At 39.6% G+C, this 27,057-nt stretch overlaps 1 protein-coding gene across 2 annotated transcripts in view; it reads left to right on the top strand.

The window, feature by feature from the left end:
- The first annotated feature begins 204 nt into the window (after positions 1 to 204).
- The window catches only part of mettl24 (methyltransferase like 24), a 29,742-nt gene continuing 2,889 nt past the window's right edge, over positions 205 to 27,057 (top strand). The window contains exons 1-5 of one of the 2 annotated variants that reach the window (XM_086166827.1): positions 205 to 225; positions 417 to 923; positions 17,181 to 17,279; positions 21,394 to 21,527; positions 24,806 to 25,028. In XM_086166827.1, the coding sequence (XP_086022953.1) occupies positions 561 to 923; positions 17,181 to 17,279; positions 21,394 to 21,527; positions 24,806 to 25,028 (819 nt within the window). In that variant the 5' untranslated portion in view covers positions 205 to 225; positions 417 to 560. Of the gene's footprint in view, positions 226 to 259; positions 924 to 17,180; positions 17,280 to 21,393; positions 21,528 to 24,805; positions 25,029 to 27,057 lie in introns of those variants that run through there. The other variant, XM_086166826.1, reaches the window with a different exon arrangement.

The following is a 27,057-nucleotide window of genomic DNA, read 5'->3' as shown; positions in this document are numbered from 1 at the left end:
CAATGTGGCGAAACCTTTACGGGCCTGCAGAGGAGAAGCCTGTCCAGCCCATATCTTAAGTTACACAGTAACCTGAGATTCAGCAGGGCGGGAGATGCAACCCAAGGGAGGGAGCCGAGAAAGCGAGGGGGAGTGTGTATTTGTCATGTGAGCCAGAAACAGAGAAAAAGAAGTCAAATTAAAGGGGCGTGTGTGTTTGAAGAATGAGGGACTTGAGAGTATGAGGTGGGTGTTCCCGAAGTTTTCATAGAGAGCGGCATAGATAGTTCTTGGATCTCTTTGGCGAGCCTTCCCGGCAAACACACAAACATGCACACAATAATTTGATTAAGATGCATGCACGTGTGTACCGGTTCACGAGCAAAGCTGTGTCATTAAATTATTTTTGGTTCGATGGTGGACTTTGGTTTCTGCAGGGAACGAGAGCCTGGATAAGAAGACAAGAGGACCTTTCTTTGACATGTTGGACATGAAGAATGGGTTAAAAAATTGCAAAAGAGGGATGCAACAGCCCGTTTGTGATGGGCTGACTCAACAGAAGGACTAGAGAAAGCAAAATAATGAACTGCAAATTCAGGCACCTGTGGATGGACATGGCAGGAGAGCAGCTCAGCCGGGCATGGCTGCTACGTTTTGGCATCCTGGTCACTGCAGTGTGCGTGAGTGTTCATGTTTACCTTGAGAAAGGCTGGCAGCGCATACCAGCACCGCTGGCTCTGAAACATCACACCCAGTCTGGTCACTTGGACGAGGACGGCAGAGCCATGCAGGTCTCAGCAGAAGTCAAGGAGCAACACAGGAGGTTTAAAATGAGAGTTTCATATGTTCGCAACCTGAAGCGGGAGGGCCCTGCTGGGAAGAGAGATCAGGACAGAGAGGACCACTCACCTCCGTGCAGCCCACATCTCCATTCCCAGAGAAAGGTATATTTCGTTCTTAGATTCCAGCGATTTTTGAATATTTAGCCTGTGTTTAAGCTTTTTTGCATCTGATGCTAAATTCATGTTGTAGAATACAGGGAGCCTCAAACAGGAGCATTTCTTTCATCACAGTGAGTCGCTGGCTTAAAGCTCAGTAATCCCAGAAGACTGAAGAAGGAAGAACTGGCAGCAAAATCAATGTATGTTCATTTAGTGTCTCTGAGATGCTTTGAAGTTGAAAAAGAAAATATGTCCACCAGGGTTCCTGATAAGAAGATGCATTTTATTTTTGACGGATGTATACAGTTCAAAATTCCGCATGCATCCCAGTCCACACACACATTCTCCTGTCGCCTCGGATGCAAATCTATGCAGGTAGGCAAACAAAGGACCATTCACACACGGCTTTCAGTAAACACACAATCCAGGGCTTGACCCTTGACCAGAGAAGTGTGTGCTAAAGTACATACACTTGGCCCCCTTTTCTCTGTCTCTTAATGCCTTTTAGTTTCATACCTTTCATAGATCACTGGCCTCTTGCTTTTATTTTGACACTTAATTTTTTCATACATCTCCCTTTGGTTCCACTTGACAAGCCCTTTCATTTCACACACACACCCTTCTCTGCCACCGTCAATGCGCACAACAACACACACAGGCTTTTCTGTGTTCATGATCCCGTTCTCTTTCAGTAATTCTATTCTATGGTTCTATGGAGTAAAAGTTAAAAAGAGAGGTTGTTCGCATTTGTTTGTAAATCTTTAATGAGTTGAACAAACTACAGATGGAGGAGTATCAGCAATGACATTTTCGATGTCATGATAATCACTGCAGGGATATTATGTGCCACACTAAGACATGAGCATTTGTGCATCATCAATATTGCATAGCACCGTATGCTCACTCTCACAGCATCGTAACACAAGATTTGTCATTTAAAATGCCCTGGAGGGCCCCCAGTGAAATTTCTGTGTCATAGGCTGCTGCCGTTTAACTCCCCGTTTTAACCATACTCCTTGTTTTTTTCCCTGCAAGGCTCCCTTCTCAAAAACACAATTGCTTTGTGCTCCCTTTTTCCTGTTCCTTATGCTCTCATCTTCTCTTTGGCTTTTTCATTCTTACAAATTGTCTTGATTTTAAGTGGGGGCACTTCGAGCTAATGTTCCTTTACTATTTCTTCTCATTTTCTTCCCCTATCCTCTCTGTCTTTTTTCTATCTCTCTCTCTCCTAGACAATCTGACTCTCTGCTTTTTTCCCTCTCAGCACATGTTCATGCACAACAGATGAAATGGGCTGGAAAGTAGGGCTTTTTTTCCCTCTACAAGAAATATGACAAGAATCCTCCCGGTTTGATTTAAAATTTTGTAAGAAATTCTCTATAGAAGTTCAGTAGTCAAACCAGCTGGTGGTCAAATAACAGATTAATCCTTTTTTCAGACTCTGTTTAGATCAGTTTTAATCAATGCAGTAATTAATCCTATGGTCTAGATTACTGAATAGGTTTACTTTTGTGTACCTTTGTGTTACATAATTTGAAAACTACATCATGGGTGTTATATAAAAACAGCATCTGCATATTCAGTTCTGTTGTGCTTTATCTAAATAAATCTGCAAGAGACATACCTCAGGTAGAATATCTCAATTTGCAAAGGCATCCATGAATATTTATTCGCCCTCCAAATGTATATAGGAATGAATTATACGTCTCATCTTGATTTCATATTCAAAGTTAACTGTAACAAATGTTATATATAATTTAGTAATAAAATAAAGTTAAAATGCATACAATGTGCAAGCACTGATATTGTAACATCTTTCTGGTTGAATGTGCCAATTCCATCTGTTCTCATATTTGAAAAGAAAAAAACAAACTGTTGTATTGTTAATGCTCAGATTCTGTCAGACATTGTCACACACTTTGCGTGTGTATATCGTGGTTCTTGGCTGAAGGGGAAGCAATAAGCATTACAGAGACTATCTCTTGACTGTTGGACACACACAAACACACACACACACACACACATATATATATACATACACACACACACACTCATCCTCTTTCATCTTTCCTACCCTGCTGGGAGAGAAGAGAGGGATGAGGTGTTGAATTATAGAGATACATGAAACGCGTCAGCCCAAACAACAGCAGCAGGGATGAAGGGAGAGAAAGAAAGGAACAGACAGATGGAGACGCAGCATGCAGTTATGACTCAGCTTCCCGATGCTAACAACATAATAAAGTGCCCTTAAGTCTTAGTGACACACACAAATTTACACAAATAAATTTCTATATCTCTGGCAAAAAAGCATTGAAAATTACAAAAAGGCTAGCTGTCAAGCATTTTAGTTAGGACGGTCACGCCGTGATTTTTCATCAATTCAGTACTTTATGTCACAGAGGCAACAACCAAGTCTCCATTGGTTCCACCTCACCCAAGTTGATGCGCCAACTTATATCCTAGTTGTCTTGTGCCAGTCCATTGTGTAAATCAGGGTGTTTTATCGGTATCTGAGAAATCTGTTGTACAAGCAAAGATAATGTCTGAATGAGAGAGCAAACTCCATTGCATTGTCAAACCATCTTAACTGTGCTACCTATCCAGACCCACGGAACTACGATTGATTCAAAAGCCTCTTCAGGGATTGCTTTGAAATATTCAATTTAATTATTCTCATATTGTAGTGTTCAGTTTTATCCTCTATGGATCCGGAGATTGTCAGCCATGACAGTCTTGGATCGGTATTTCATTTAACTGTCAAACAAATACAGCCGCGTCATTCATAATCTTCTGTTGCACCAAGTAATGACTGTGGATAACATAAATGGATTCGGCCTGCCTTTCCCTTAAGGGCCCATTAGCCAAGTATCTGTGTCTTGTTTTCATATGTTGTACAACTTCCTGTAACCATTTGATAAATAATTTGCTAAGAAATGATGCAATATTTACTAACTCATGGAGAAGACCAAATAACGGCAGGGAGAGGCTTCTAGATTGCAGAGGAGCAGAAAAACATTAAGTCCAATGCCCTGACACAACAGGAAGTCTCATAATTTCTCTGCTGAGGAAACAAATATTTCGACCAATACCCGGAGAGATTCCAATTTAGTTTTCCTGATAATCGAGTTGATCCCTTTTAAAAGAGCACTTCATATTAATTACAACTTTCTGTTACACACCAGTCGCCATATTGGCGGTGATCATTTTTGTGAGCTGGTCTTTTCTTCCCCCATCTATGATATTAAGAGGCTTTTTTTTTGGTCGTGGAAATCGCGTAGATAATTTAATATAGTGATTTATTAATGTGGAACTGCCATGCATTGACATTTTCTGCCATGGATCACCTTATCATCTCTCCCTGTCTCTTTTCCACCGAATGAGTGTATGGAGCTGAGGGAGCATGTCCCAGGGTTTGATCTTTCCGAGAGCCAGGAGACAGTCAGTCATTTGTCACATGCATTAAATCGTCAGATTCGGTAGTTTGAGGCTAAATTTTCAGTTGTCAAAGAAAAAGAAGTGTCCCTGTCATAAGTTGTGCAGCTATGTCAAAAAAGGGAATCAAGCCATTGACCTATTTTAATATAAGCTAGTCTGTTTTAGTTTGTTTATTTCACTTCACCAAACTGAGGACTTTTGCTGTAAATGAGTGAAATACAGCTTATGTTGTTCTGCCAAATTGCTAAGTTGTGAATATCGCCAGATAACAAAAGTCCCCACAACTGCAGGTCTGAAAGTGATGTTTGCAACCTTAAAACTGCTGTCTCAGGTTTGCAACTACTTTAATACTGAAGAAACCGTGCACTGCCAAAAGGGATATATTCCATTTATATTAACTTTCATTCCGTTCAGAAATTTATTTGTCATTTCCAGCCTGTATATTAAAAAACACATTTGAAAATCTATGGGCCAAAGTGCAGATGAATGAAATATAATATAGTCCTCCAAGATAGCATCCAAAAGACCCGAAAAAGAGATTAAAAAAAAAAAGATTCAGATTGGTTGACAATCTGCCAAAACTGTTTGAGATAAAAAGGAATGGGAGGGATTAGAGGGAGAAGGTAGCAGCCATGATGCAATTTTAATTATTGCTGAAACTCTATAAGAGCAGATTCAATAATCATCCATTTCACAATGCCCTCATGAAATCACGAGACATTTAATTTGTCTTATAGGACTGCAAATTGTGTCCATTTATGACTTCTGGAAAAGTAGGTGTAGGTTTCTTTTGTCATCCAATAATTGAATGATTAGTTTTCAATTTTGGTTATGAAAAAAGAAGGGAGAAGTTTCTTTTGAAATAAAGTTAACTAAAGATGTGTTTGGATACGTCAGTGAGTGTGTATATCATTTGTATATTTCAGCCATTTCCATTGATCAAGCCCAAACGGCACATTCTATTCTCTTCTAGTGTCTAGAAAGCTTTATTTTGTTGGTGAGGGCTAAAAAATGCTGAAAATTCCTGTCCTAGCAGATATCCTGTGTCTAACATTAGGCTCCAAACATTAAAATATTCCAACTTTCAGATTGTAGTTTCTAGATAGAGTGAATCTTTTTCTCTCACACCATGGAATAAAGGGGAAGGATTTGTGAATTGGCCAATTTCATGGCTCCACAAACCACAGTTCTGTTAAAACAAAGAAAACGTTTCATCGGTAAAGACTAGTTGATCCGACCAACACACAATAACTGCAAATAGACTCTTGACTTTTCTACTTCCAAAGAAAAGCTGCAGTGTCCTTCAGTTTTTACTGGGAACCATCCCTGGATGTTCTTCATACAGATGAGAACATCCCACAAGCGGCGGCCTGTCGTTAGCAGATACGAGCACAAATTTTAAATTTCCGGCTGATGTTCACAGCAGTGGTAGAGCGCTTGAAACGCGACACAAGTTAAAAGAAAAAAAAATTGGGAAATCATGAAACAAAGCCTGTCTTTGATTAAGCTAATTAATTTCACACAAGACTATAATAAGACAAGCAGTGTGCATTTTGATGAGGCCAATCTATTTCGACTTGTCACAAGATCACCTCTTCACAGGGCAAGTCTTAATTATTTTTGTTGACATAAGTAGCAGGCTGATTCCAATTTAATGATTTATTCATGCATGTTGATCACTTCAGTGTTTGGATAAAGAAGGAACAGAAAAGGCCACTTAGCGCTGTCTCCACCAACTACGGCCAGACAGTTTTTGGCCCCCAGTGGAATGTGTAATGCAGGAACCCAGTGACCTTGGTCGTGTCACAGAAAGCTGAAAGCTCTCAGATCAACACAGAGAGAGAGACAGGAAAAATCAGAAGGGTTGACTTCTGTAATCCCAAAGGTGTGACTTGACTCAGTTCTCAGGCATCTTTAACCTCAAGCCGGGGCGTCCAGCTAACAGGGGAGTCAAAGGAAATCATCGGCCGGGAAACTAAAACATCACCTGGGTTGCAATCACTCCCACGCCTGTTCTTGAGCTAAAAATGCACCCTCTATTATTAACTAAGCATACTGCATTTGCCCCAGATTCTGGCTATTTATGCATATATAATACGGTCAAGGGCAGAACATTCAGTCACAAAGCCAAAATAATTCCCGGAATTTTGTTCATGTACATCCTGCACATATTCACTTGTGTTAAAAAGGACAAAGTCAGCATTGTGCTTCTTTCTGTGCAACTTATCCTTCATTACAGAATTATAAAGAATTCAAGAATTCAGTTCTTTGCACGATGGCAAAAATTGTGCAAAGAACTGGAGAAACAACTTATAATGATGAATATGATACAATGGCATCCTGTCTTTATCAATCCACAAGTAGTGTATAGGAAAGAAGTAATAATTGTAAACTGGTAAATACATCTATGAATTTACTTTCTGCAAACCCTGGCATCATATGGGTTTCTTGATTAATTCAGTGTATGTTGTATATCTGACAAACCTGAATTATGTGGGAATTTGATTGTATAAGTTGTAACAGATGTTTGCTTACTCACTTATGGTTGTCCATCGATGTCGACGATGGCACAATCTTCTTACTCTTGTTCAGTCCTGGGCTCGTGTACTCGGAGGTCACTACGTAGACCAGCGGTCCCCAAACTACGGCCCGGGGGCCAGATACGGCCCGCCTCCACATTTTGCCCGGTCCCTGAACAATACCAGAGATGCATTATGATTTCATAATCATAATGCAAATAATAATAAAAATATAATCATAATGAAATCTACTGGGATAAAATCCGTTGTGTCGGTAGATGTTGGTATCAGTTCGGTGTCATAGCCTGCTTGCTTTCTTGTTTTCACAGTGAATTTGATATGAGAGCTGCAAACAGTTGTGTCTACAAGAAAGTTGATGTTCCTTGGGCTTTTTTTCTGTGAAAAACTTGAAAAGGGTTATTTGGTTATTATTTATTTCATAAATGTTGTCATTTATTTACTTTTTTTTCCTGTTAAGATCCCAGAAATAGTTAATTTCTGTGTGGCTTTCTGGAAAACAATACATGTCTAAGTTTAGAAACCCCACACTTTTTGTTACAAACTGGCCCGGCCCCCCCTCAGGGAACGGAAAAGTTATTTGGCCCTCACAGGAAAAAGTTTTGGGACCCCTGGCGTAGACCAAAGTCTGATGCGCATCTTCAGTCACATACAGGGCAGAGTATGCCATCATCATAACCCTGGGCTACTACTGTCGAGCATGTCATGCAGCCCACTTCAGGTTCCTGGCAGTGGTACGCTGTGCTTCAAATGAGAAGATTCTTTGGTGGCAGGCAGCTCTTCTGGTTAGGCTTATCCACATGTAACCAACAGGCAATAATAATGACATACAATAATACTTTTTTTCCTAAAATAACAAATTATGCCATCAGCTGCGTGAATATGCACTTGTATTACAGAAATGTGTTAAAGCCATTGAGGGCAACAATTAATTATAATTTTATTATCCATTTACACACTAATCAATTGGTAACCGTAATTTGATTATTTGGAAAGAGTTGTTATTCATGCATGATGTACAGGAAGCTTCAAATATGCAATGCCAAGGTTGTGCTGCCCCATCGCTCAAAAATGTTGTGTAATATTTTGTTCTTTCTTACACAACAAGAGCAACATAATCAACTCCTGCTGCAGGATTGCAGACAATTCAAAAACAGCAAAATGTGATTTCCCCTAAGAAATGACAAAATAGAGACAAACAACAGTTCAGTATAGCACACTTTTCCCTGCACTTTTGCATAATGTCACCAAAGATACACTGCATGCACTCCCCTAGTTTATCCCAACCACTGAGGTGAGGTAAACATCCCAAAAGTGTACAGCTTAACTCAATATGAGATTAGCATCCACTTTTCACCAAAGAAAACCAGCCAACCTTAAATGTATGCCTGGTTATGGATGAGATACAAAGAGGCCTTTCGGATCTATCAATTGTCCAGTTTCTGTAAAGCTACTAAATAAATGAAAATTGCATGGCCACGATTAACAAAGCCCTGGTTTTCGGTCATGAGAAACAGCTTAGACTGTATCGGTCTAAAGCCAGTACTAATTTTACAATGTGAGGAAGGATTATTGTATATGAAAAATAACCATCATATTATTAGACCAAAGTCGTCTAAAACCTGAGAGCTTTGGATTTTGTCCTTTAAATGTCATTCCACTATACAAATGTGATTTCAATGCAGGAATAAAAACCATATGTTGCAGATGGAGAAACAGAGTCCTTTCAATAATCAGTCCTTGACTGAGTAAACACTGGGTCTGTTGTGCACGATCTGCAATCAGACAAAGACGACCTCCAGAGGAGAGAATTCCTTGTCAAGTCCAGAGCTAGATCACACAATACTACCCTCAGACATGGATGCCCTGTCTGGAACATTCCAGCAAGTTATCAGCCTCCCTACCAGCTGATATGAATGAGAGCATTGACCTCTCCAATGAGAGGTTGCTGCCCTAATTTTTGCCTCCCACATGCACAGCACATGTATGCACCAGTACATTCACCACAGGCCACACAGGTCTGCTTTGTTCTGACTGGGATTTCTGTGCCACTAAAAGTCTAGTGGTTTGTTTATGCTGCAGGAACTCCATTTCAGTTGCAGTTGACGTACAGCAAATATACCATCATTCAGCTATGACAACATACTTCGTAGCTGCAAAAGCATTAAAGAATCTCATCGAACTTGAAAAAAAAATTATAAAAACAGCTTCTGGTCCTCATTTGTTGAAATCAATTTTACATTTGTGTAATGATCTATGAGCAAAACATGAACACACAAGCCGATCTATCATTTTCTGTTTTTTGTCATGTTCAGTCTTGTGAAGTATTTTCCATCTGCGTCACAGTGTGATACTGCTGCTCTTAACCAGACGCAGATCTAATGTCTGGGATAGCGCTAAGTGACACACACATTTGTGTCCACCATGACACTTGTGGAGGTTTTAGCTGCTAACAAAGAGACACCATCTGTCCCACATGATGCTGGCCAGCAGGGCCAAATGTAATCCAAATGTGAAAATCTGCAATTTCAGTGATAATTACTTTTGGGGATGATCCAAATATGATTACATATATCAGGAATTATATCGCTGAAGTGACAAGTTCTGCCTGAAAGTGGTTAAAACTCCCTTGCAGAGCCTTGCAAACAACATACAGTAAGTGGTGAGAGTGTGAACCTGTCACTATCCATTATTAGTCCTGTTCTTTTATTGGATAAGTTGTTGTAGCATGTTTTAAGCACTTGAAACCAATTTCATTTATTTTTATTTTAATAATGCTTGTAAGGCAATGACTCACATCACATAATGTGGCTATGGTTGGCACAGAACCAACAGCTGCATTTTTAAGGGCACACAGATTAGTTTAAGGGCAGCGATCATAAGAAAAGTATAAAACAAAAACCAAGGCCACTTAAATCAATGTGACCTAGTTTGAGTTCCAGCTGAATAAATCTTCTGGGTCACCATTATGGTAAGGTCGAAGTAATTTAGTTTTAAGCAGCATAACTAACATGTTTTATTAATTGGACAATCTCTCTTGTTCAGGATCATGAAAATTCTAGAATGTGGCTAAATTAGCACGGAAATTTGAACAAAGCAGTAGACCTGCAACCTGTTACGCATTATATAATTATTATCACATTATAATTATTATGTAATACTGATTGTCCCATTGTCATTTCTTAAACTCCTGCTACATCCCTTGAAACCCAGTAGCCTAAGGAATTAAATGATTCTTGTGCTACAATGTATTTTTATCAGTACTTTTAGAAACTGTGTATTGAAAAAGGATAAAACAGACATGAAAATGCATTTCAAATACAAACAGTCAGTCATGTCTCCCCGTAGATTGACATAAAACTGTGCTACCATGAAGGTGATTGCAGAGATAGATTTGAGATGAATAAATCCATACAGCTTAGATTTATAGCACCAAGATACTGTTTTTGTCTGCAACACACAAAAAACAGAACCGTCCTGCGCCACATATTCTCTTTCCCAGATGTGGGTGTATTTCTAATAGCACGTTATTTCTATTCATCTTTCCATCTAATTTCTGTTTCTGTCTTTATTTTTTTCTCTTTTTTTCCTCCATCACTTACTTACCCACTCCTTTTTGCTTACAATAAAATATGCCTGTGAGACTGAAGTTAAACTCTCTTGAGATTTCAATACTGCCTTTATTAAAAACATGAGAATAATCCTGCACTCTAATTGTGCTATAACCTTTCTGTGTTTCAATGTATTCCGTCACCGTGGCAGTGAGCTGGAATGGGCTCTTAAGCCAAGTGTGCTGGAGTAGAAATGACACTGCACGCGATAAAAAAAGCCCGTCTCTCCATCTGCCAGATTAATCAAGACGACAGCAGGTTCTCTGTGATTACTAAGACATGTTGTACGGGTATCCATCTATAAAATTGCACTCTGTCATCGTCTTCATATATGGATCTCTAATGGTTTTATTTGTACTATACAACAGAAAAGATTAAAATTATAAATGCAAAATTGTCTATGTTAGTTATTGTGAATTCCTAGCTATATTATCCTTAAAAAAAGTAGCCTGACTTACAGAAGTGCAACCGTCTATGCCATGGAGCTCGCTCATTCACTCAATATCCCTACTAATTGTGCTGTGTAGAAAATCAGCCTGGAGAATTGATGAAAGAAAACATAAACCCGGGATTAATCGTCAGTAAAGACAAAAATTAAAAAATTCCAGAGTTAGGCCCGAGAGCTTCATCAAAACTAAAAAAAATCATCCTCACTGTCCCACAGCTGGGCCGGGTCACAATGACAGAAGACTGAGTAGGTCAACCCAGGCCTGCCTGTCCCAAGCGACACACTCTTGGTCATCCTGTGGGACCCCAAGGCGTTCCCAGGCCAGACAGGACATATAGTTTAATCCCTGCAGCGGGTGCCTCCCCAGACTCAAGTCATTCAAGTCTGATTCAAATCTGATGACCTTGGACTCTTTCTGTGCTTTAGAAACAACAAAAGACTTGCGACTCAACTGTGATTTCAATACAGTGGCTTTCTTTGTCTATTAGTTTAAATGTTCTTTGAAGAGATCCCGCCCATCTTTCAACTATAGCATGATATCAGCATATTACTGTTGAAAACAAAGTTTTTTGTTTTTTTTTATTAACACAGTCAGAAAGTCATTGATAATTTATATTGGCATATATATTAAGCATTTATATATATTTATGTTTTACTGAGATACATATATATAATAATTCATTATATTAGTTGTGTCATGAAATTTTCATAAAATCCAGATATGTCATGAAAATGTCTTAATGTTTTTATCGTAGAAGTCATACTTTATATCTGCATTTTTGAATATGTGGTTGGCCATCATTACCATGCAAGGGAAAAAACCATACCAAAATGTATTTGGTTATCAACTGTTAAGTGTTATATAAATACATTTGAATAACAAATACATGAATATCAGCTTTTTATGATTACAGTCAGTTATAGTCGTTTAGTCATTTTTAGTTTTCTTGAGCACTGAAAGTCAGTAACTCATGTAAGTATATTTTCTCTTTCCTACCCTGATACTCACTTTTCACATTGCTGTTCTAAGCATCTATCAAAACTCGGACTTTCAGTTTTTACCAAATCCCTCCTGCTCATGCGGTCTAGGCCATCCTCTGCTATATTGCCTTTATTTATCTTACTATACGCTTGTTTGTATGCAGAAATATTCAACAGCCATCAGCTGTTTCATTTAACTAAAACTCTTTTCTTTTTTTTTTTGCCTTTTGGCGCTGGGATTGTCATTAAGCACGGAGGTGGTGCTGAGCTCCTTACCCCCGGGGATCATAAAAATACTGTCTGCCAATGAACACATTCACAAGTTAGGGCATACCAAGGTATTATAAAAAAAAATAATTCAACTATTTTGGGACTGAAAACTATGGCCTCTTGGCTGCACAGCTTGATCGGGGTTTTGTAAAGTGTCTAGACTCTGGTGAGAGCGATTGCAAAAAGTGAGCAGCAGGTGTGACGCTCAGCCTGCATGACACTTTACCAACCAACAGGGCTGATATGGCAACACTCCACCATGACTTGCTTTCCACACTGGTAGACCCATCCTTCTTCTGACAAGCTCCTTCCCGATAGGGAAGTGTGATCTCTTAGACCACACTGTCATTGTTTTTCATGCGCTGATTTAGTTTATTAGTGTTTCTGATTTGAAATTGGTTTCCTTCCTTCGTCCACTGACTGTCCCTATGTGTAAGGTTTCCTCACTTCTCACCTGCATTTACTGTTGTGGCAGACAGTCTTATCATGTTTTATCCGGTCATCTCGTGTTCACCCATCCATCCTCTTCTCCCCAAGGGATTCTTCATGCATGGCTGCGCTGATCACACTTCTCTCACACCCAGGCTAAAAGGCACAGATCCTCTAACATACCCAGGTCAGGCCATGCAGAAAAACACATTCACAGTTTAAGTGTGCACATACGTATATATGCATAGAATTTGATAGTTATGATTTAAGTGAAAACAGAAATATTTCAACACCCCTTTCCCTCACAAGTATTTCAACCACTTACACTTTTTTTTTTTCTCAGAAAATTGATGATTTCAAATTCTCAGTGTTGTAGACACAATGTCACTGTATCTTCAGCAAACATCCCTCTTTTGTGTCCTCAATGTCATTGTGCAAGTTGTGTTTCATTGCCTTCAAGATGTGGTTCAAGTTCTATATCTTCATGACTCCTTAGACTGTTATCTTGAGGTTTGTTATTAATGCTGCCTATTCCTGCTGTCCCTGAGGTGCTGATGTCTTGTTTTTGCTTAACTGAACATGGCCTGACAATAATCCCATCACCAGCGGCAACGATTCAGCAGTTAGAGAGAACTCAGAGGCATGTGTACCGTAGTTAACAATGTGTTAGCATGCAATATAACATTCAAGCAGAGATTTTCTGTTAAAATATCCTCTATAAATATTCTCTTTCAAGTAGTATTTTCAAAACCAAAATCATCAAGTGGAGTGGAAAAAATATCATCATCAATCAGATTACTGTGTTGTCTTTCAACAACAAATGTGATACACAACTTTTCTATCCTGTCAACAAAAATGCACCAATACGTCAGTTTCTTGTCTTTTCAGATGTAGTAAAATATAATAAATGTGCGTGCATGCGTGCGTACATGTGTGTGTGTTATGTGTCCTCTCAACCCCCTGCCTTCCAAATTTAGCTTCTCAGTTTCTATTCATTCGCACCTCATTCACTGCCGCCTCCCAGTGAGTCCATTGTCCTGGATGTCCTGACAGCCAGGCTTCTGCAAGGAGAAATCTGACTGGATGAACATATGAATGGGATAACTCAGATGAAGGGACTTCTGGGAAATCTCAAAATAATCAAGATGTAGGAGGGTAGATGGTACTTGGCAATCTTCTTTGGACCTTGAGCTGTTGGTTTGATTGTTTATGACTAATTTATACTACATTGTTATACAATCAACATTGTTGAATGTCTTTGTGGCGGCCACAAAAGTACAATTATATTTTGGGATGTACTCTCAAAAATGATAAAAAACTACTACATCCGATTTAGGCTTTCCCCAAACTTAACAACATAACACCCAACTTTACAAACTGAAAGACTTTCCTTTCGTGCATAACCAAATTGATCATTTTTCTGTCTATTACAACCTTAATTGAAAATGTCAACAAGGAGATAATTACACTTATTGAAAATGTATCTCTTTGCAAACAATATCCAGATCCTTGTCAATGGCATTTTATTGGTCACTAATTGATCGTAACTAAAGTTAGATATCAAGGATTTGTCTTATTTTTTGTAAGCTCTCACACCAGTCAAATCATAACGCAGAAATTGAATGCCGCAGTCTGACATGTCCAATTGATTTTTGTCTTTTCTGAAGGTAAGATCAGGTGGATCATGTAACAAGGGCAGAAACAATTCAAGGCAAGACAGTAGGAGCAAGAAGGAGGAAGAAGAGTAGAGAAAAAATCTAAACCTGATGGAAGAGTCCAGAATTATAGCGAGCATTCAGAAGTCATGACATGTCACCAAGGACAGTGTATCAAAAATGGCTAGATTAGATTTAGGGAGTTGAATCCTGTGTATACTCAGTTCTGAGCAGCAAAGGTTCATGCATCACTCTGAAGAAATTATATATGTGAGTCAGAAAGAGATATAGCCCTAGGACTACGTGTGTCTGTTTACAGTAACCAGGGCATGTATATGAATACATGCCCTGTGAGTTAGCAACTGTGCAATGAAGAATTTAAATGCATATTTGACAAGGTGTAAATGAACACCTTTGTTGTGCTCTTTTTTTTTTTTTTTAATTTGATCAGCTTATAGGTTGATGAAGGGAAGCAAGCAAAGTCATGCTCTATTGCAACTGTTTGTGTGTGTGCTGAGAGCCGACAATGTGCAATATAGTTTTCCCTGCACACATGGATATTTTATGATACAAAACACACACAAATATCAATTTGAGAGAGCTGAAAGTTGAGCTATTCTTGACCTGGAAGATGATAAAAAAAAGACTACAAGTTCACATTGCATGGCCTATCAAGAAAATGATTTGTGCCGTGCTTGAAATGAGGAGTACCTGTAGAACAGAAAAAACCCTTACGTAAGAAAATAAACTGCCGTCCTATGCAGAAAAATAGTTTATCAGAAAATTATCCATCTTAATTATTCAAAGTCTGCTAATGAAAACTTGCCAACAGTGTTGGAATGATTCTGAATGTGACAATTGCATCACCTCTGCTCTGCTGTTCTTTACGCCTTCCCATCTTCCACTTTCCTGGCTGTTTCTCCAATTATAAACATAGACATTCCTGAAGGAATGATCCAGGCTGTAAAACAGAATTCTGTCAGTTTCCAGGAATTTGTTCACACGACTTCACAATGGTCTGCTGAGCTGTCAAAGCGGTATAATGTTGAATATTTCTCGAAAAGGAAAAAAAAAAGAAGGAAAGAAAAGAACAGCTTGGCATTATTTGTCCAATTTATTTGTATCTCTACCCTGCAGCTCAGAGTTTAAGTTGGAAAACAATATGGATCTTGTTTTCAAAACATCTTATCAAAGAAGAAGGAAGAAAAACCTCAACATGGCCAGTGATGAAAGTGGGTCATCATGTACTAAACATGATGACCCACTTTCATCAGTGGATGAACACAGTGCGCTAAAATAACGTTAATTCTAAATAATACAAATTAACACTTCCCTTTGATGCCAAGGCAAAAACTTGGGCATGGGGGGAGTTCAGCAAGACCATGGACAACGACTTCCGGTGGGCGTCGAGGATATTCTGGTCCATCATCCGGCGACTCGGGAGGGGGAAGCAGTGCTCTGTCAACACCGTGGGACCAGGACACGGCTGACCTCAATTTGAGGCGTTGCTGATCGGTGTCGGGGAATACTTCCGAGGCCTCCTCAGCCCCGTTGAAATGTGTTCCAATGAGGAAGCAGAGCCAGGGGACTCTGGAGGCGGCACACCTATTTCCGGGGCTGAAGTTGCTGAAGCAGTCAAAAAGCTCTTCAGTAATGGGGCCTCAGGGATGGATGAGGTCCACCCTGGGTTCCTCAAGGTTCTGGATGCTGTCGGGCTGTCCTGGTTGACACACCTCTGCCGCATTGCATGGATGTCGGGGACAGTGCCACTGGACTGGCAGATCGGGGTAGAGATCCCCTTTTTTTAAAAGGGGGATCAGAGGGTGTGTTCCAACTATAGGGGGATCACACGCCTCAGCCTTCCTGGTAAGGTCTATTCAGCGATACTGGAGGAGAGGGTCCGCTGAGTCATTGAACCTCTGCTCCAGGAGGAGCAGTGTGGTTTTTGTCATTGTCGGGGAACAGTGGACCAGCTCTATACCCTCGGTAGGGTGCTTGAGGATGTGTTTTGGGGATCTGGAGAAGCCATTCAATCATGTCCCACAGGCACAGGCTGTTTGGTCCCTGTATGATCGGTGTCTGCGCTTGGTCCGCATTGCCGGTTGTAAGTCGGACAAGTTTCTGGTGTGAGTTGGACTCCGCCAGGCCTGTCCTTTGTCACCGATTCTGTTCATAACTTATATGGAAAGAATTCCTAGGCGCAGCCAGGGCGTTGAGGGGATCCAGTTTGGTGGCCACAGGATCCAGTCACTTCTTTTTGCAGATGATGTGGTTCTGTTGGCTTCATCAGGCCATGATCTCCAGTTCTCACTGGAGTAGTTTTCAGCTGAGTGTGAAGGGGCCGGGATGAGGATCAGCACTTCCAAATCCGAGACCATGGTGCTCAACCGGACATGGGTGGAATGACCACTCCGGGCCGGGAAGAGGTCCTGTCCCGAGTGGAGGTGTTTAAGTATCTCAGGGTCTTGGATAGAGAGGGAGATCGACAAGCAGATCAGTGCAGCATCTGCAGTGATGCGTACTCTGTCTGTCGTGGTGAAGAGGAAGCTGAGCCAGATGAGTTGGCTCGGGCATCTGGTCAGGATGCCTCCTGGACGCCTCCCATTGGAGGTATTCTGGGCATGTCTGCGTAGGAGGAGATCACAGGGAAGACCCAGGACACACTGGAGAGACTATGTCTCCAGGCTGGCCTGGGAACACCTTGGGGTCCCCCCAGAGGAGCTGGACCATGTGGTTGGGGAGAGGGAAGTCCGGGCCTCACTGCTCCAGCTGCTGCCCCCACAACCCAACTCCAGATAAGCGGGGGAAGATAGATGGATGGTTTCCCTTTGTTGTCTTTGAATTTCTTTTTTGAGTTTTTCTTTGTAATCCCCCAGCTCTCTGTTTTTCCACAGACCCATCGTTGGCACATAGAACTGCAGCCTTGGGCAAGCGAGAGTCACTCTCTGGAGGATGAAGCCAGGAGGTTTCTCAACTATATCACAACACCACAAGTGAGTAATGATTTTTTAAACTAAACTGGATCACACTTGCCTACTTCCCCAGATAATATGATTATCCTTATTAGTAGTTTGTTTTTTAGCTGCTCTTAATATTTTGCAAGTCTCATCAAGAAATAGAATCACAGTTTTACTTGAAATGTCCTAAAACATTCTTATGAGAAAATGTATCATCATTTTATCATTTATCATCGTTTTACATTTTTTTAAATTGATGGTACATAATTGTTTGCTTATCGATATAAATGATGTCTAAAAAAAGTAAGTCATTTAATTCAACATAATGGAATTTGATATATTTTCAGTGGATTGTGACTAGTGCTTATAAAAACTATATAAAAGTATGCTTCCATAAGCTGATGTTCAAGACAATAAAAGCACATTGAGACCTCAGTTATTTCTATCTGCGTGAACATGTATTAAAACTCATACTTGAAAAACACAGACATCTCATTCATATTCACTCCTTATTGTATGGGTTTTGTGTGACTGTACATAATTAATTCAATATTCTATAGATTACCATAGAAACGGAACTCACATTCCCTGTATTCACACTTGATTAAGAAAATTATGTGGTTTTTCAGGTGATCTATTTCGGATTTTAACAGTTAAAATATTTTAAGGTATTTTTCTGTATTATATTCTTTTTCAAGTATGTAACTCTTCCCTTTTTTACCCTCCTGAGACAATTTCTTTCTTTACGAACGAATTCACACTTTTTTGTAGCACATCTACATCAAGTTATAACCCATGAGTAAATCAGCTACTTATCTCATGCACACAATACAATGAGAGGACAGAGCACTCCAATCCAAACGCAGGAACCACTCATTCATTCACTTATTCATTCATTCATTATTTAAACCAATTATCCTGCACACAAGGAAGCAAGCAGGCTGGATACTATCAACATGGACTGGGACCAATCGCTCACAAAGCCACATATAGACTTCTACCAGTTGGCTCTTTCATTCACACATTTCTGGACAATTGAATTTAACTTCCAACTACCCTTCTGCATGACCGGAGAGCCCAGAGGACAACATAGCATTAATGAGAAAAACATACAAACTACATACAGAAAGGCTAAAGTCAAACCAGGGACATTATTGCTGTGGAGTTGAATCATTAACCATGTCACCCCCATGCTACCTCAAAAAGGACCATTTTTTTTGTATATTTCACATATCAGATATTCTTTGCTTAATTAATTAGCACCTAGAATGGATGTTTGTACACAATATGGCATTTGTGGAAATTTGTCTATGTGAGGTAAGAGACAAGAAACTGTTGTGGGAGCATAGACACAGGAGTAGGGGAGACAGTATCTTTTGTTGAAATGCTGACTTACACACTACCTGGTGGAGCTGCTACTTGAAGAAATGGCCTGTAAGCTACAGCTGCCCATTCAAGTATATCTTGAATGCATGCATGAGCCAGCAAATACCAAATGAGGCCTGTACTGTAGGATATTCATACTCGACACACTCAAACACTCTACACTCAATGACCACATTATTCCAGGTCCATTTTCACTGCTTGGTATTAAACAGTAGAGGCTGCAATTCAATCTCACTGATAATTCTGTAGATGTAAAGTGGTAACATAATCGAGAATGATTTTACACTTCATTAAAAGGTATTAATAAATCATCAGGTTTGGAACTGGCAACCTCGAGGGCTCACTAAAGCTTTTCACAGCTGTCAAATGTTTCTTCTGTTCAGTTTCGATGATATTTTCCCTTCATCTACAAACTGAATCTCTGCAGCAAAGGAAGGGAAAACCACAAAGCAAATACATCCAGCAAAACCTTTGACATTTAGAAACTGGAAGATTCACAGCACAAACCATTTACACTGCCACAAATACACATGGACATATGTTAAGGGCATGTGTGTAGCTACATGGGTAAACGATTTATACCAACGTACAATTCTACACATCATGGTCCCCCTATTAAGGATTTTTGTAGAGATATGTCTCCATTTTTGGAGAAAGTTTTAAAAAGTTATACAACCGCCCAGGTTCAAATGTAGCTTGTGTCAACTAATTCATTTCACTTTGATATTATGATAGGTGTATGACTGCTTACGTAATATTGAGACCGTTGAAATTTAAAAACTCCTCTCTGGCCCTCAGTTTACATTTTAAGACTTATTCTGACTGACTAATAAAATGTTTTGTGCTAGTACAAACACATTCAAAGCAGCAGTGAAAGCTAAACTAAAATTCCTTTTCAATTCAGCTTTGTATAAATTCTGCAATATTTGCCAAAGGTACATAGCACAGTTTTGACCGGCAGTGCTCACTGTACTTTTACATTCAAAGGTTGAAAAGATTGAAAGGGTTCAAAAGATTCAAAGGGTTTATTGTCACATGCCCCATTTTCTACAGTGTTTGTGCAACGTTATTTCTTCTTTGCTATTTGCAGGGAATGCCGGATAGTGTAACAAAATTTAAATATATACAAAATAGTGTGATTAAAGTTAGCAAGTGAAAGATACTGCCAAGATTTAAACTTTGCAGAAATGCAAATGAATTTTTTCAGGATTATATATCAGTTTCTTTACTATCGTGCCAATGTCATTAAAGGTTGTTCAAAATAAACCTACTAACTATAACATACTAAGCTATTTGAAAAGTGCAAAGTAAGAGTGCGCACTTTGAATAGGTACATGGTACATGGAGGTGGCTGTAATGTCACCAATAAGTGCGCAAAATGAAAAAGTGCAAATTAAAATGTAAACAGTCGAGTGCAGCTGATTGTTCTGGGGTACTGTGTGACTGGAGATTCCTGACAGGTATTTAGGACTATGACGGCAGTGGATCCGAAAGAGCTCTTCAGTCTTTGGGTCCTGTATTCCACATTTCTGTACCTCTGGTTTGAGGGTACAAGCGTGAATAATCTGTAGCGGGAATGGATGTGGTCTTTGAGGATGAAGGCGGTTCTCTTGTTCTCCTGAATCTACAGGGGTAGATGCTCTATAGAGAAGGCAGTGACATCCTGGTGATTTTCTGCACGGTCATCACCGTTCACTTCAGGTGACTGTCGTGATGCTCTGAAAAATGCAGCTCAGCCTCCTCAGAAAGCACAACCACTGTTGAGCCTTTTTAACCAGCTGCGTGATGTTGAATGACCAGATGAGATCCTCACTGATGCGGACGGCCAAGTATTTAAAGCTGCTCTTCCTCTCAACTTCAAGCTCCTGGAAGAACAGTGACGGCTGAGGTCTTCCCCTTGGTCCACTATCATCTATCATCAGATATCAATCAATCTTTGTAGTTACTGCTAACAGCTAAGACAATTTATATTTCATTATATTTCTTATTCTTCCTTCTTTCCACTATTATCTATTACTGTTATGTTTTTACTTGAAACTCTGGCACAACAATTTCCTTCGGGATTAATAAAGTTGTTCTCATCTCATCTCATCTCCTTTTTGTTGTCCGTATTGAGGATGAGGTTGTTGTCCTCGCACCATGACAACAGAATTGACACTTCCATCCTGCGGGCTGTTTTGTCCCTGCCGATGATGTGTTCATCTGCAATCTCAAGGATGCTGTTTATGTGGGAGGCGACACAATCACGGGTGAACAGGATGCGGAGGATTGTGCTGAGGATGCGTCCTCGACGAGTGCCCGCGTTTTTTATAATGCTAGCTGAAGTCCTATTACCAAGCCTGACTGAGTAGGGTCTGTCAGTCAGTAAGTCTAGGAGCCAGTCACAGTGGATAGCGTGCAGGCTAAGCGTGGGCATTTTATGGTTGAGTTCATGGGGGATGGCTGTGTTGGGGGTGGAGCTGTAGGCAACAAAGAGCATCCTGATGTAGGAGATTTTATCTTCCAGGTGTAAGCGGGTAAATGGAATGCGGCAGCTATGATGTTTGAGGTGGGCCCATTTTGTTTGTAGGTGTAGTTTAGGAAAATACACACACATCAGCAGTGTTTCGCTTCTATGACTCATTCAACTCCCTCTAGGTGGTAGAAGACAAGTTGTAACATAAACTTGATTGGGAGATGGAGTTGGTAATACTTGGTTATACTTTCCAAAACAAATTCCATGGGTGGTTGTAATGACAAGTTTGTGCGTTTTGCAATGTTCCAGGTTTCTTGCACATCCCTGACCGGAGATGATGTGGTCCAAGAGGGAAAGAAGGGTAGCTGGGCTGCTTGTCTGGACCCCAAGTACAGCTTGACGCACAAAATACAAAACAAGCACTGCAGGGTCTACTCATTTGGGTATGTATAAAAAGATTCACCTGCAATTATGTGATTATTTGCTAAATATATTACTTGCCTTATACCCTGAAAGGAATCCTCTACAATCATCTGTGTTTTCCTGTACTTAGCCATAAAAAGAATGGACTTTTGGTAGAGCAGTTTGTACTGCAAATTAGTTTTCAGGCCAATGGTATAATAGTCTGTCAGAATAATTCACAGGATTAATTCTAGGTTAATATCTTCAGAGATGGCATCTATAAAAAGCATAGATTGAATCACTTCAGCTGTGACAGTTGTATATGTTATATAAGCAGTAAAATTCATTTTTTTCCAGAGAATAATAATTAATCAAAGAATAATGGTTGCTTTCACTGTGCAAGTTGAGGAAGTGCATCACTATTTTACACAGTTCTTTTCCAATAGTCAATGAGGCTTTATTTATCCATCCATCATCTGCCACTGATCCTGCACTCAGGATCGTGGGGGATTCTGTTCTATACCGGCTGCCATCGGGCAAGAGGCAGTGTACACCCTGGACTGGTCGCCAGTCAATCCCAGGGCCACATGTACTGACAGACAACCATTCACTCACTCACTCATTCGGGACAATTTTCCCATTTTTTTCCAATTAACCTGCTGCATGTTTTTGGACTTTTTGGAAACCAGAGAACCTGGAGGAAACCCACGCAGACACGGGGAGAGCATACAAAGCCCACGCATAAAGAGCACTACTGCGTCACTGTTCCGCCCACTTTATTGATTCTTCCTCTTTTTTTGTTTTTTACTCATGTATGGAGAGGATATTCAAATATTGTAGCAATTTTGCATACATTTCCTTTTGTGTGGCTGTCCTTATTCTGTTTTATACGCTGACTAGCACCTAGTCATTTTGAAGGCAATATTCTCTCCTTTAATATCCTGCAACAGCATGTCGGCAGCACATCTGCTTCCTCTCCCCTAGTAGCAACAGACCTTGAGCCAAATCAGTCATGACACTGTGGTATTTGAGCCTCTTAAGATTGTTCAAGTCAATCACCCCCAGTTGGATTCTCTGTCTAGGGTCAGCTTGGCCCACTCCTGCCATGCTGAGCCTCTGCTGTGCTGTAGAGCTGCACAGGTCTGGAAAGATTTGCTCGCTGGAAAGAAAGAGCTTATTAATTTGACTGTTGAGCGAAGGCACAGGTGTGCTGGCATCCAGTCAGGGAGGGCTGGGATACTGATACATGAAAGGGGCAGGGGCGTTGGGTTACTTCTCTCTGTGGAGAAGGGGTCGGAGGTCTGATGGAGACACTGCTGATTTCTCCCGGATAAGTGATAGGAAATCACCAGAAGAGACTAGCTAAATGTATGAAGTAATTGTGGTATCCTCCTTATCTATCAAACTACTCAAAATTAATGGAAATTATTGTCATTTTCAACTTCACAACTTGAAAACTGACTGTACAAATTTTAGAGACCAAACATTTTCTGGTTAATATGAGCTTAATTTTTCTGTGGAGCAAAGTGATCCTTTTTCTATTCAGCTAACTGGCCTAGATTTACACATGCACACGCACGCATACGCATGCGCACACACATATACACACACACACACACCACACGTCCAGCCATTGTATCTATGCAGAATATACTGTGTATCTTAGTCTCAGGGGGAGTTCTGTTCTGATTTACTGAAGTATTGCAAAAAAAATAATCCACAACTCCCCATAACCCCGTTCCAATAAAAAACATCAAATACCACTATGTTTGAATGAGCACACGCAGGGTGATGTTGAAGCAGCGCTGAGATTTTAAATTCATGTTTAGTGTCTGTTTGCCTTGCTGCAACATCTCATTTGCATGAGGTTGAACAAGCTGCGGATGGCTGTGTCTGAGCAAGATGGCAAGAGCGCATGTTGAGAGGTGTATGGTTGTATACCGCATGTTTTTTGCACAATGAAATACCATTCCTTTCACCTCCCTCCTCTGATCTCTTTCCATTTGAATCTGGATTTTAATCAAGCCTTTTTATCACTGCAGCATGCCTACTTAAATGATGAGACACAGAAATGAATAAATGCCACGAGGAATAAATTAAATTGGGATACTTTTAAAGCCTACGATTGAGCCAATCAGAGCAAGTTTGGGAATTTCTACTTTCCCTTTTGATGCACTCAGTAGAAACCATGTACTTATCTAAAAAGGTGACAAGACCCTGCCTTATTATAGGTACATTTGTGGTAAAATTGACTGAACAGTGCAATAGAAATTGTGGATAGCTGGGTCATAGAAAAAAATTGGGTTTGTCTTTTGCAGCAATTTAAAACTTTTGAATGGATTTTGGAACCAATCAATGGATTTACGTAATGAAATCCAGGCAACCAGAGGCACAAAAACATAATACATATTGTATTTTTTGGATTGGTTAACTGGGAGATATGCAATCAGGTGAAAATTTAAAGGTCAGGACAAGCTGTAGGCTGTATGAAATTCTCCAGGCACATCATTTAGGAAAAAAAAATGATATACTGAGTGTAATGTTACTGAAAAATTCTAAAACCCTTCACATAAGTTAAAAAGGGGGAAAAAAAAATTCTACTGGAAAAAAGTAAATGGAACAATTTGTAATCATAGTTGCAGGTGAAAAAGAAGCAATTCTAGGGAGCCTTAACAGCCTTTCCAGCCAAGACTGACAAGTTTTAATCTTGGAGCGCCACACATCTGGACATGCTGTTGCCACAAACTAAGGATGATGACAGATTGAGACAAGACTTTGCTTATATGATTTAAAATCCGCTGGGTACTTGTGAACATTCATTTATATGGTCACGTCCATTGCAATGACACTCATATAAACTTGGATCCCACCGTAGCCCATTGCTTGATGTAGATTTTCCTTGCATATATGTTTGCATATTCATGAGGGTACGATGCGGTGCATTAGCATACTCTAGACTCAGGGGAATTATACTATGGATAGTAGAGATCCTCCATGATCAATATTTTTCTTTAATTGTTTTTTTGGACTTTCATTGCTGTGCAAAACCCGAGTGTTTACATGATGCCTGGGATGTCACATGAAAATACTGTCTTTACTTTACAACTCACTGAGCATATTGAGATGGCTCAACATCATCTTTAACTACTTTTTGAGTATGCATTCTAAAAATGTAGATCAGTAGTGCCCTAAATTATTTATTTTCCTAATAGGATATTAAAATGTAAGTAGCTTCAAGGTAATGAATTAAAAGATAAGGTTAACTTCTCAGCCAACTCTATTTAAAACACTTGTTCATTTTATTTTCTGTTGGTTCCAGGTTAGATACTGATGACCGACTGCTTGAACATATCATGGCCAAATCTGGTTGCGAGGTCCACAACTTCGATCCGAGTTTAAAGCAGGCTCACCTACAACAGGCTGACATGTGGTTCCATCGACTTTCCATGGATTGGAGAGATCCCAACCCTGTCATCGCCCATCGTCAGCACACCACAAACAAGAAACTCGCCACTATCCTCAATGATTATGGCCACAGAGAGGTAAGATATTGGTGTAAAGTGAGCTTGATTCTACAGTATTGTGACCCATAGACGTTACATTGGGAACTCAGGTGGTTAGAGCAGAATTGAACATTCCCGATTCTATTCCTGAGCACCTTTTAGCCTTTCAAAGTGTTTTTGAGCAAGACGCTGAACCTCTGACTATTCCCTGGGCACTGCTTGCTGCTCATGATTCATCCATGAAGGGTTAAATGCAATATATGCTATATCTGCTATATGCATAACTGAACGGGACTAAATAAAGGGAAAAATTAATAAATTTGCCTTTGCATGCCAAGATACCGGTAATAAAGCTTTGCAGATTTTTTTTGTCCTATATTTTACATTGAATGTAAATAATATCCCATGTTTAATTTCACATTTCCACCCATAAACTGATGTTACACTTACCCCTCATTGAAATCATCATCATTGTATTGTACACACAATGCCCCTTGAAAGCATTAGAGATCCAGTAAAAAAGCATTTTCAGGGAAAAATGTTCGTTCAAAGAAGCAAAAAAAGAAATTTATATATATATATATATATATATATATGTATAAGTTATCAATATGCATCTGGACTGAAGATTGAATGTCTGGAAGGATGCTAAATTATATCTGTAGAGCAAGCTGAGGTGATGGACCGAGTCAGGAAATATATACATCAGGAGCAGCAGAGTCAAAACTGCTCTGTTGCTTCAGTTGTTTCATAATTTGAAGAATCTAATGGTTTTTTTTCATACAATCAGATAGCAGCAATTCTCTGGGAAGTATTTGAAAGTGATGAGACTCAAATAAAATTTGTGTGCAATCAGTCGGGCTATTACAGGCAAAGATGACACCCTTGAATTCTGCTGCCACTTAATGTTTGCTCTTGGATAAGCACTGCAAACTGTTCAATTTTGCATTTTCAGTGTCCAAGTGTGTTACAATCACGTTGTTTTTTTTGTATTATTTGTTGATCATTCACATTATGTTTGGTAACCATTTTGCAATCTTGTTTGCTTGATTTTTTTATGGTATATTACAACCTCTAGATTGTAACAATAACATTACCTACAGTGGCATTTACTCATTATATTACAATTAGTGGTAGAAATATTGACAAATCTATCTGCATAATGATAGTTTTCCTTCTTTGCACATGGGGTGTTGCTTCACCCACACATTAACACTTTGTGACAGGCAGACCGCCTTGACATTTTCCCAGCAGATTCCTCTCACATGAATAAATCTTAATTTAAATTCACAGTCATGTCATTCCAGCATCCTCTATATTTGACCTCTCAACTGCTAAGTTATTGTGGTGTTATAAAAGTCCAGCTTTACAACGACAGGGGTAACTGCAGTGGGTAAGAGGCTGCGTGATCATAAATTTCACTCTCACACACACACACATAAATACACACAGTTAAAAGTGATATTATTTGAGGATATAAACATGTGTAATTTTGTGAGAAATACAGTTCTCCACTCACACTGTTTCATAGGCAATCTTACCTGCTGGTAAAAAATGCAGAGCCAAAGAGAAGAACATGAGCTCCAGGAAGACCAAATCGCAGTAGCGGCAATTTTCTTTCACATGCTCAGCTTTTGTGACAGGAAACGGAGGATCTAATTGGAAAAGGTGAAAATACACCTCTGTGTTGCAGAATTTGTCACAAAATAGAGAGATAATTCATTTTCAAAAGACAAGCTGTTTCGGTTGACATTGTCACCATGGAGACACATATCAATAGCAAGCAGTAACGTCTCATTTATAGGGAAAAAAAAAAGGACTGGTTGTGAGAAATTCAAACAGCAGTGATGTGAATGTCAAAATATAATAATTATTCTCGATCAAATTCCAAATGCATTTAAAGTAATGTACAGAACAAGCAAACAGACAGTTTGTCTAACCTACTTTATATTCCCTACAAGCATGTGCATATATTTATTAGTATGGATAGTCAGCTGTCAAGCCCCTTAGCACTTAGTAGCTAAATTATAACAATGCTAAGAAAATATGACCTGAGACATTGCCAAGC

Source organism: Fistularia commersonii, chromosome 20 (genome assembly GCF_037954325.1).
Source record: "Fistularia commersonii isolate RoL2024-O1a breed Wild chromosome 20, RoL_Fcom_v1.0, whole genome shotgun sequence".
NCBI lineage: Eukaryota > Metazoa > Chordata > Actinopteri > Syngnathiformes > Fistulariidae > Fistularia > Fistularia commersonii.
Note: the sequence above shows the minus strand (reverse complement) of the source record. Positions and strands in the feature narration are given on the sequence as shown.